Source organism: Phodopus roborovskii, unplaced genomic scaffold (genome assembly GCF_943737965.1).
Source record: "Phodopus roborovskii unplaced genomic scaffold, PHOROB, whole genome shotgun sequence".
Taxonomy (NCBI): Eukaryota; Metazoa; Chordata; class Mammalia; order Rodentia; family Cricetidae; genus Phodopus; species Phodopus roborovskii.
Window position 1 is genome coordinate 28,973,805 of NW_026125281.1, and position 12,005 is coordinate 28,985,809.

Below are 12,005 nucleotides of genomic sequence, written 5' to 3' on the forward strand. Positions count from 1 at the left end.
TGATGGCATGTATGACTTTTACATTTTTCAACAAACTTGTCTTTTAGGTTTTTATCTATTTACATAAAACACTGACGCATAACTAACACATTGTATTGGTAATGAAATCAGTGTTTTTTAAAGGGGCTATCCACCTAATCTTGGTCCCATTTTGTTGGACCTTTGGATGGTTTCCAAGCCAAAGGCATTAACAAGTTGTCTGTCGCACGCACGTTTTCTCCTAATTTGAGTTAAACCACAGTGGCTCACAACTCATCTTTTATAGGAAAGTCGCCCAGTTCCTAGCAAGCATGCCCAGAGCTCCTTCTGGAACTAAACACTTTGTCCTGCTGTGCTGCTCACACCTAGGTGGCCAAGGGTCACACATGACCTGGACCATGCATGTGGGTGCCTCTGCCTTCTTCCCTTTGGGGAGGCAGCAGATGGCGAGGGCGTAGGGCGCTGGTGCTCAGCTCCCCACCACAGCCCGGGCAGGGCCGGGAACTGAGACTAGCCGGGCTGCTGTGACCCCTTGCTTGCCTGCTGCGGGTCGCAGGGGACTTTCTCTCAAATTAACTCCCATTCCATTGCCCAACATGGAAACTCCTGTACTTGGAGAGCGAGGCTGAGTCGCTGAAGCCGTGCCTTCAGCAGTCAGGATGCCACCGCTAGGCTCTAGAAGCCGCGGCTGCCGCCCAGGCTCCTGCACACTGCTGGTCCGCCACCAACTGCAGCCCGGTCTACAAGGGATGAGCCAATGGGAGCTCTAGGAGTAATGACAATGACAGCCCATTCGGGTCAACTTAGCGGCGCTAACTATTCTCTTGCTCAAAAGGAGTATAAAACACTAAAAGCACTTTGCCCACCACTGCCAGACCGACTGCACTTCTCCGAGTCTTGGCTTCCCTCTGCCCTGAAGTGTGCATGTGCTCATCTTTCCCTGTGTTTGTGTGTCAACTCAACCCTCAGAGCCCCACCAAGCTTTTCAAAAGTTAGACACTGCAAACGAAAATAGCGTTCTCTCCCCGCCACCGTCCTTTGGAACTGGTTTCTGAGCTTAAAGTGGAAACCAAACAAGAAGTCTGAAGATGTTTCTCGAAGTTTGGGAAGCCTCTATTTACTGAAATTGGTGTGGCTTCACCCAGAGCTAGAAGAACAACGCCGGTGTCCTGTACAAGCTGTTAGTGCTTAGAAAACTCTGTGTCAGCCCTTCTCCTTATGTGAAAGCAAAGAAGCCAGGGCTTTCGTGCACCGGGCATGATTCTGAGCCTCTTACTGGCATCAAAACTATCCTATTGCTTTATGTAACTCTGTGTTGCAAACGAAGAAACATGGTAATAGAGGGTCTGGCCCAGAATACAACGCTAATAAGTGCCAACGGCAAAATCAAAATTCAGATGTATCTGATGTATTTAAGTTAGCAAAACTTTTCAATATCCAAATTAACTAAAGCTAAATAATCGGGAGCCTTTCGATTCAGGAAGGCATGAACCATCCTCCCTTTTTTAAATTAATATTTCATAGCGTGGCACAGAATATTCTGTCAAAATCTAGGAAATATTCAGAACCTTTAGGACTGTTCTCAAAATGAGTTATGGGTCACCAAGATAAGAACTACTGAGTAAAAAGGGAGTAAGGAGAAAGGAACACATGCCTGGAATTCCAGCACTGGGGAGATTGAGGCAGGAGGATTCCCTGAGTTCAAGGCCAGTCTAAAGCACATAGCAAAACCTTGTCTCAAAAACAAAAAACAAAAACAAACCTTAAAAAAAGAAAAAGCTGAGAAAGCATTCGGATGCCTGTGTTTTGCTGATTTGACTTTAATGTAGAGATAAATTCATTCGTGAACAAATAGCAGGATTGTCTCAGTCGAGCTATGGAGAATTACAATCTGCAGTTAAGAGTTTTGTAACTCTATGTTTAATTTTTAATGTTATAATTTATTCTAATAGGGAGAAACAGGTGGCTGGAGTTTTGTTTTATAAATCACTATCAATTCTCATGTATTTCATTTAATCAAACAATTCTTAACTTGCTTGCTTACTGACTATTTTTCCACAAAAGTTAGAGCAATTGGTACTGATCCAGGACCTGAAGTGCAGGTTGTACTTTTCTAGCAATATTCCTGTGTTTCAAATCTGGATTTCTAACTTTCCCTCCAGGACTTTACACGATCTGATTTCAGAAGAAAAAGGCAAAATTCTTTTCAGCCTTACACCCAAGGATGCCTCTGCTTTCAAATAACTACTACTGTTATAAAGGACAACACTACGAAGGACAACATGATGACTAAGCAGGTGGTGGAAAACTGAATTATAGAGCCTAAGTTTAGCAAGAAAATGCTTAGGTTCACTTCCAATCACCAGTATCAAGACCATCCCTGAATCGCCTTTACGGAGAGGACAGAAATACAAGTAGTCTATGAATCTAGCACAGAATAGTTCCTCAACAAACACATTCTTATCATTATGCCCACAATATGCCTGCCTATCTGTCTGTGTTTCTCTGTCTTCCTGTGTCTCTCGCAGTGTGTGTGTGTGTGTGTGCGTGTGTGTGCATTTCTATCTCTGTCTCCCCACCTGTCTTTATGTTTTCTCTTACACAAGACAATCTCTAGCCAGCTAACACTAAAAGCCTGTAATTCCCAGCACACATCTTCTCATCTCCTCGTGGAAGGAATCTTTATGAAAGTCACCATTAATGGAAATCAAATGTTCTTGGTTGTGATATGCCTCCCATCAAAAAATGCTCCTGACAATTTCCTAGTGGCCACTGCAGTGTTTCCAATCAGGCACTGGGGACTTGCAAAGCATTCAGAATTAAGGATTCAAAGGACAAGATTGGGTGAATGTGGTCATCAAATCCCTGTCTAGAGAGTCTGCTGACCTACAAAATTTGTTAAATTAACCTCTGAGAAAACTACTGAAGACCTGGGCCGTCAATGCACCTGCCTTTAACTAGAGCCTAATTCTCTACTTCTAGAGGCGGGGGTCTTCATAGACTGTATAACTATCACCACTTTTTAAAAATAGCAAATACAGTCACCACTAACGATTTTGCTGCTGATTATTGTCTATACGCTGTGACCTTACATTTCCTCTTCTGTAAATTAATGGGACCAAAACTGGTAGCACCAAGTTACTGGAAGAAGTGCAAAAGCTGGAAACTGTTGCACCTCCAGCCACCTCTGCTGTTTGCTGAGTTAATACTAAAATGAGAGGTTCATAAAAGGCTCGGAGCAAATATCCTCCATTTTATCCCCAAAGTAAGCTCTGTTAAAATGGTAGACAACAAGAAATACTGATAGTAGTTCCCTGGATTTTTTCTTTTTCTTTTTTTCTTTCTTTTTTTTTTTTTTTTTTTTTTTTTTTTTTTTTTTTTTGTCTTGTTTGCTTTTCCTCCAAGGTCCCGGAAGTGAACATAAAAACAATGGTTTTAAAACCAGTGCATTTTGCCTGGTCTGTTCAACCCTGAGTAATATTAATTCTGGGAATAATAAATCTTCTGTGACTTATCTTGTTGTGAAGTCTCCTCAAAGGTGGCTTTCGAACTAGACTACTTCTTTGAAGGATCCTCTGAAGTTGCCAAATAACTGAACTCCCATTTGTATCTTTATTATTCTTAAAGATTGCACAAAATGGAAACAAGAGCTAAGTACTGTATCCACTGTACATCATTCATTATAAAACAACATACACATTTGTGGACTCTACCAAATAGGACATTGTTTAAATTTTTATATATTGCGTGCTCTTAGATTCATGCGTTATTTATTTATTATTATGTTCTCATAAATAATTGCAACTTGACCAATTTGTATATCCACTACCACAGTATACTCAACGTGGCAAGGAGTGGCCTTTGACAGGAGAACGGATATAAAAAACGGAAACAAGTGTGCAGGTGTCACATCTACTGTTTTTTGCCTACTCAGTGAAACGCTAACATAAGATTCACGCGAAACATCTTTTCAAAAGGCACGGTTCCCTCCACCGAAAAGAACTTTTTTAAAATGCGTGGCGGTTAAAATTATCCCCTCTTGGGGCAGTGAGATACTTGAATTGCTGTGATGCTGAACCCCAAGACCAGAATGCCTGCTGGGGGAGGGGCTGTGCCCCTGTCTAGAGGCCTAAATTGAGGAGAGCCTGTTCCTTGGCTGCTTTTTTCTCACTGCGGAACTGGAGCGGCTCACTGTTCCAAATCCGACACCCTCCCCAGAATAACGACCGTTTCACCCAAGTCCTTCTCGTCACCACCTCACTCTAGTCTGTCCACGCCCCTCGCTCCCCCCTTCCTTGGAGGCGTTAGGAGTCGCGCTGGCCTTGGCCTCCAGCCTCAGGGTCGCTCTGGTCGTCCGTGAAGCAGACGTCCACATCACTATCCTCGCTCTTGGGATCCCCAGGCTCCAGGGCATAGCCTGGCTCGGGGCCCGGGCCGTCGCCCGCCTTGGCGATCAGGCTCTGGCCCGGGTGGCGGGACTTGACGTGACGCTCCAGGTCCCGGCGACGCACCAGCACCTTGCCGCAGAACTCGCAGCGGTAGGGCGTGTTGCCCTCCGCGTGCAGTCGGATGTGCTTGTTGAGGTTGCTGGGGTCGCCGAAGGGCCGCAAGCACACTTTGCACTTGAGCGGCTTGTAGCCGGTGTGCGTCCGCATGTGGATCTTGAGGCCGTACTTGCGCGAGTACAGCTTGCCGCAGTAGAGGCACAAGTGGCCGGTCTTGGGCTTGCCGGCTGTGCCCCCGCCGCCGCTGCCAGCCGCCGCCGCCACTACGGCCGGAGGCAGCGACCCCGAGTCCAGGCGGGCGCGCCCCTTCCCGGCCGCCATCTCCGACAGCTGCTGCGTGTGCATGGCGATCTCGCGGTCGATACTGGCCAGGGAGCCCAGCTCCGCGGGGCCGATCGCCGCCGCCGCCGCCGCCGCCGCCGCGGGCCCGCTCAAGTAGGAGATGGACTCGGGGTATTTGAGCAGCCCGCCCAAGTGCAGCTTGAGCGGGTAGTAGGCAGCAGGGGTGCCGTAGAGCAGGTCACTGCTGTACACCGTGAAGGCCGGCATGACGGCGGGCAGGTGACTGCACTCGCCGCTGGGGTAGGCTTTGAGCCCGCCGGCGGCGTCGAGGGGCGGCAGCGCGCAACGCTCCAGGGGGATCCCGGGTGCCTGGAGAGCGGCGTAGCGCGCGGCGGGCAGCGCGGCAGCGGCGGGCGGGGCGCGCTCCACGTGCTTGAAGGCGGACACCTCCTCCGTGTGGCCCGCCAGTAGGGGATAGGCTCGCAGGGCCCCGGGACAGGCCAGACCGGGTGGCGGCGGGTCCCCCGCGAGCAGGCACTTGGGGTGGTGATGGTGGTGATGAGCGTGGTGGTGATGGTGGTGGTGGCCAGCTGGGCTCTCCCCACTGCCGGCTCGCCCGCCCGCCCGGCCCCCGCCCAGCAGCCGGCCCAGGGCCAGCCCGGGTCCCTTGCCGCCGCCCTCTTCCCGGTAGGGGTCGCCCTGCGCGGCTGCCCGGGCCAGGCCAGCGGGTTTGAAAGCTGATCGCACGCCGGGGTAGAAAGCCAGGCCGCCGGCGGCGGCGGGTGCGGAGCCGCCCACGATGCCCAGGAAGTGACTGTGTGTGCGGGGCATCCCGCTCGCATCCAGGGAGCGTTCTGGCTGCTCCTTGCCCTTCCTGGGAGTTCCCCACTTGCCCGGAGACGGTGAGGTGGCCGGGGGCGCCAAGGAAGCCTCGCGCTTGATGCTCTCCCGCGCCCCGAAGGCCTGGGCGAGTTGAGTGGCCTGTGGTTGGGGCCGCAAAGCGCCTGCCTGGACAGGTGAGGTCAAGTCCGGAACGGTGGTTTTCGGGGGGAAGCCAAGGCCTTCTGCCACCGGGCCACCGCCGGGCCTGGCCGCGTGCTCCTGATGCGGGAAGGCGCGGCCCCCGCCGCCGCTGAGCACACAGTGGAAACGCAGGTGTGCCTTGAGACTGTTAGGGTATCTAAACGTCCTCCAGCAGTACCAGCAGATGTAGCGCTCCTCTCCTGGCCAAGAGAGTGGGAGAGTAACCCCGTGAGAAGAAAAGGAGACAGGAGGAAAGTGCCAGCGCACCAGGCAAAGCTCAGGTTTTGACCCACGATGTGGCACCATCGCTGGGGAGGGGGGTAAGGGTCTTAGGACCAAGAGATAAAGTTCAGAGACCTTATCAAGGTGTGCAAACCCTCCCAAAGCGTGTAAATGGCCAACCCTTGTCACCTCCATCCTACTCAAACAGCAAAATGGGTGACCTGGGCCTTTCCAATGAAGACTTCCTCCAAGCCCTCATAGCAAATCTCCTTTGGAAGAGCAGGGTTCAGGAAGGCTGACTGGGAAGAGCAGAGAGCAGCTGTTGCCTTAAATCAAGTGTTGAGGCTGTGCTGTGCCTGTGCCCATCTGTTGGCGTTTGCAGAATAGGTGGCGTATGTCAAGGAGTTTGGATAAACTGAACAAAGGCCAATCTAATAGTCGTGAGCGCCTCATTACCAGGCGAGACAATATCCTGTATGTATGGGCCATATGTAATCATTCCTTTTCATATAACAATGTCTTTTGTGTGGGCTCTCCGTCCTTTCTACCCCCTCCCAGACTTAAACACTTGCCCGAGGTTTTCCTGGAGCGTGACCAAATGAATCCCCACATAAGGATTGCGACTTGCTATCCTTCAAGACTATTCGCACCCTTGTGTCCTTTTTTTACCTTCGTTGGAGTGAACTGAAGAAAAAAAAAAAAAAGGCCTGATATTCTATGACTAATGATTATATTCTGAGAAGGATAGTGCTAACATTGTCTTATCAGTTCTACCTGGAAGTTAATTAACTCCTACATAGGTGCAGCAGATAAAGCTTAGAAAAGCGAGATACATCTCTTGTAATAAATAGAGAAAAACAAGAAAGGTACTCTGCTTTTGTGCAGATTTTCCTACTGTGCGAGAGCAGTGTGCTTGCATGATCTCAATTCTTAGTGTCTCTTACATTGTAACTGTCTTGGTTTTCTAGAGTCTTTGAACACAATCCAGAGAGGCATTTTTGAGATAGATACCTACTAATCAGGTGCTAGAAACTAATTTCTATGTACTGCTGTGCATACAAATGCAAAATGTTTTTTAAAGTGATTGACTGACAATACTAAATATGTCCGTGAGAAAGCAGTTGATTGGGCCTCAAGGAAAGCCCAGAGTATATTGTAGGTCCCTTAAAATTCGACAGATTAAAGGCACATGCATTTAATCCCAGCACTTGGGAGGCAGAGGAAAAGGATCTCTGTGAGTTCAAGACCAGCCTGATCTACAAGCTAGTTCCAGGCTCTGCCACTTTAAAACATTACTGCAGAGCTTGTCAATGTGGTGCCTGCCTTTAATCTTGGCACTTGGAAAGCAGAAGCAGGCAGATCTCTGTGAGTTCAAGGCCAGCTTGGTCTACATAGTAAATTCCAGGACAGCCAGTGCTGTATAACAAGACTGGCAAAGGAGGGGAGCAGTATATTCCAATAGAGGGCAAAGGAGAGCTGGGAGAAATAGGGGGGGACAGAGGATTTACTTATGATTCTCTACGCCAGTTATTTATTAAACACTTACACAAGAGCATCTCAATATTCCTGCTGCCTGTGTAACCTCTACATAAAGCAACTCCTGGAAAAAGAGGAAGGTGACCCCTTGGCATTCTTGGAATGTTCAAAGTTCAGACACTTCTTTGCCACAGCAATTCTTCAAGAGTTTTCAATCTGTTTTAGAATGACCCTGACAACAATGCAAAGCCAAGTACATTTGGTTCTTAAATGAAGGGGCAATAACATATTCTATAAAATTGAAGATATTTGAAGTTAGCCATTGTTGTAAAAAGAGATGTGATCCCTACTTATTTCTTCCTTTTCCCAAAAGTTAAGGTGCACACGTGCATGTGGGGTGTGTGTGTGTGTGTGTGTGTGTGTGTGTGTACCTGTGTGTGTGTGGGGGGGGGTAATTTGACACATCCATTTCCCAGTTTATCTTCATCAACAGGGGCTGCAGACCCTAAGGTTCAGCTATTGCCAGTTGAATCCAACACGCTTCATAAATGACTTTGCTTCTCCTCCTCGTGTAATTTTAAAGACTTCAGACATGCCCAGTCTAGAAATGTCAGGTTCAAAACAGGCTTCCCCAGCAGTAAAATGATGGATTTTTTTTATTATTATCAGTTGCCATATGGCATTTATAAAACGAGTTGACTATAATAAAATACACAGGTTAAACAAGTAACTTTTCTCTGGTTGTCCTTATGGAAAAACATTCTGTGCAGAAATGGTTGGCATGATTTGTTGAGTAGTGGCCAGTCTGAAAGTTCCCCAATGAGACAGCTAGCTGTACTTACTACTGGAAGAACTTATTCAAAAAGTTCTGAAATTGTCATTCAAGGAACAAACTAGGTTAAGATAATTCTTATGAATATCGGACATACAAATCTATTTTAAAACAAGTAGAATTGATTTACGGAAGGCATCAGTATTTTGAAGTAAAATGACTCATTTCTCTAAATAACCTGTCCAGCTCATGAAGTGTGTCCTAATTACCACACATTTATCAATATTTACCTGTTTCTAAATGGATGCAGTGGAGTGGCAGTTCCGGAGGAGATTGTGTTAAACTATTTTGGAACACTTTTTTTTTTTTTTTTTTTTGGTAGTCTATAAATAAATAGCTTCTTGGGAGAAATTTGAACAAGCTAAAACAATTAACGGGGGGGGGGGGGGAGAAGGCCAGAGGGGCCTGATGAAAGATGAGCAGGGACTCTCAAGACCTTGACTATTTTAGAGCCTCCCAGCCTTCTTCCCACAGGAAATGACCTTCACAGTTGTGTGGCAGAGTGGAGGGTTTGAAATGTGTTCCTTTTTAGTTGCTGCCCCTTAATTTGCATGAATTGGCTCTTGGCTTGGAAGGAACCAAATAAATCTGAGAAGAAATTGGGATACATCCCAGATTCCATTTAAGTAGACTTGGTGAGGGGAAATGAACAAATACCATTTTAAGGAGGGACTTTAGTACCTGCCAAGGGACCAGCTGTAAGTACCATAATGCTTCTAAAATGCTGCCAAAGACATTGCTCTCCTGAAAAACTAACAGAGAAAGAGCACCCTGAAACCAAAAAAAAAAAAAAAAAAAAAAAAAAAGTATGCTTGGTTTAAGCTTTGGTGTCTAGAACTCAAGATGTAACAGTTGTAGCATATCAAGTCTCCTTTACTGGTTCTTCATTTAGGAAATGCTTGTCATTTGAGGTGTGCAATAGGAAAGAATGAAACCATGAGGTTCATTAAGGAGTAGTCTCTGCCTTTGAGGACCTGGTTATTACCCAGTTTTATTACCGTTTGCTAATGGTTTTGACACAGCAGCTCCCAATGACTCACCAGGTCTGGGACCACCTCCCACTACCCAGCAGAGTTGGACTCTACTCTTGCTCACCCTCACTGTTGGGGAGACCTTCTCAGAGGCAGTACCTTTCTCATCATGAGTCGGGGTCGCAGTTGTGGGTATGTCAAACCACTGAGCCAAAGAGTTAGAATACCACACAGTCAACTCTTCTCCTGGCTGGACATCTCGCAATGCTCGATAGAAGATCTGGGATGTAATAATAATAATAATAATAATAATAATAATAATAATAATAATAATAATAATAATAAACAAAAACAGCAATAGCAATATTCTCTATTTCCTGGTGCTTGAGAATAAAGGTTCAAATGCTGCTACCGTGGCCCTAGAGAAGTTACTGGATAGCTATGAATCCCATCCATCATTCTTCAAAAGGCACAGCAGAAGTATCTTCCTTACAGGGTCATTGACACGTTTAAAGAGAAAACTCTTGCCTTTCAAAGTTCTTTGCTTATAAAATGTCTGGCTGCCTTAGGGAGGACCATTTGCAGATGGAATTGGAATTGACAAGGATGAGGGGCACTGACAGTACCTGTCCTCCTGGTAAATCTGCGATAGCTTCCAGAGTCTGTTCCTGGGGGTTCCTGGCTGCCCGGATTAACCCTATCCACTCCAGAGGGGAGCCCCCTGACTCGTCCACCAGCTCCCCTCTCACCATGCGCACCTGTAACACAAGCAGTGGTCACTTCCTCACCGGCCACAGCCAGTTTTACAGCCCAGAGGAAAGATTGACCTCCATCCCACCCAACTCAGGAAAATGGTTGTATCCTCTTTGGCCCAAACTCTATGACCGGCTAGAAAAATAAATCCTTAGGGCCCCCCAGTTTAGAGGATGGAGCACCTCGACCATTGGCCACCCCACCACCACACACCTTGGAAACACCAGCTGAAAAAGGCATCCTTTCAGAGCTCCGGGATGCATCCGGCTGTGAAACACTCCCCACCTCTCCCTACAAGCAGTTCTGGGCTCCAAGATCGTCTGGCGCAGCCCTCCTATCCTGTTTCTCAACCCTCCATTTCTCTGGTACTGCTGCTCCTAGGTGCAAGTGAACTCGGTGGTGAAATGCTCAGAACAAAGCCAGCTCAGAGAAATTTTGCCTGCAGCTAGCAGGCCATTTAAAAGCAATTAAATCGCTTTTAAAGAGAGAGGCGTGGTTAGCTACAAAACCGGGTGACCAGAAGGAGAGACAGGAGCCTTTCCAGCACCAGAAGGAAGGTGCAGGACCTGCTCCTCAGACACACAAGATACACTTCTTACAAGAAAGTTTTAGGTGGTTGCTAAAACCAAAGTCTTCCTTTTTTCCCCCCATAAACTTTTGACTTAATTTCCCAGTTGCTGTCTGCCAGTCCTTGACTGCTAAGGCATCCCCCACCATCCGCTTTTAAATCTCCCCTCTGGTCAGGGATCAAGATGGGGGGGGGGTATCAGTATTGGGAAGTTGTCCCTGATGCCTCTCAGCTGGCATCTCGGACTCTGAGGGTCCCAACTGGGTATTCCGTGGGGGGGGGGTTCTCCACTGCCTCTCAACTGGTATCAAAATCAATCACCACCTGGCTCATTCTCTCTGCATTTCCTACCCAAACCTACAAGCAAATGGGGGCTTGGTTTAGTTCAGGAACTAAGAGCTGCAACAAGAATTAACCACTCTGTGAAATGGGATTAACTTGTTTAAAACAAAACAGAAGATTCAAACTAGTAAACAGAAGGGGGGGGGACACAGGAGTCCTTCCCATCCTATGCCTGGGGAGAGTGGGGGAGTGGTGAAGGTACATTTGCCAGTAGCACTTAGGAGCCATCATCACCTTGCAGAAGACATCCCCAGAGCTCTGGGGAAAGCATCAGTTCCCACAGGCCCCCAAACCTACAAACACTTGCCCACCGAAACAGAGTCTGTGCCGGCTCAGCTCTGCCCTCCCTTCAACCCTCTCCACGGCTCAGTTATGAAACATTCTAAGGCTAGTCGGATAATTCTACCCTGCAGAATTAACAGGTACCCCTTTTCTCCGCTTTTCCTCACGATCCCTTTCCTGGATTGGAGCAATTGGAGGAGAACGACAAGGAACGGAGATCCAGAAGGGCCCCAGTACCTTTTTCTTGGGCCCTTGTTCCCTGCGATCTGACAGGTACTTGCCCAGCTTGAAGTTGCCAGGCACCGGCCCCAGGCGCAATCCAGCCGGGATGCAGCAGTCAGCATTCACGCTGGTGACCGGAGTGCGAGAAGTTCCGTGCATTGTTGCCACGCCGCCAGGCAGGCGCTGGGGCTAGCAGGGTCCTCTACGAGGAGCGAGTGACAGAACCAGAAGCCTCCTCATGCGCTGAAGGAGCCGCACCCCGACGTGCGTCTTCTGCCTGCTGAGTGACGCGAGCGGGCATGCACTGCGCCTTTTCAATCCCGGCGGGCGCCTTTTGGCACCACCAGCGCAAGGGCGCGGAGTTTGGTGAGAGAGTTGCGCTGTGAAGCAGCTGCAGAGTCCCACCCGAGAGGGTCACATGGAGTGGTTCCCTCAGCCCCCTGCATAATCGAGGCCTCTGAATGGCTAGCACACAATGGTCCAGGCGACCTTCCCATTCCTAAAAATCCAATTTGTCAAGGGCGAAGAAAAGACGCTGGGGAATCAAA

The 12,005-nt window shown here is 48.2% G+C and overlaps 1 protein-coding gene across 1 annotated transcript; it reads right to left on the minus strand.

The window, feature by feature from the left end:
• Nucleotides 1-4,283: 4,283 nt before the first annotated feature.
• Nucleotides 4,284-11,758, minus strand: Prdm13 (PR/SET domain 13). Its single transcript, XM_051199913.1, is given in 6 exon segments — nt 4,284-5,989; nt 9,450-9,570; nt 9,917-10,048; nt 11,473-11,627; nt 11,630-11,704; nt 11,707-11,758. Coding segments are annotated over 6 exon segments (2,241 nt in total).
• Between the last annotated feature and the right edge of the window lie 247 nt (nt 11,759-12,005).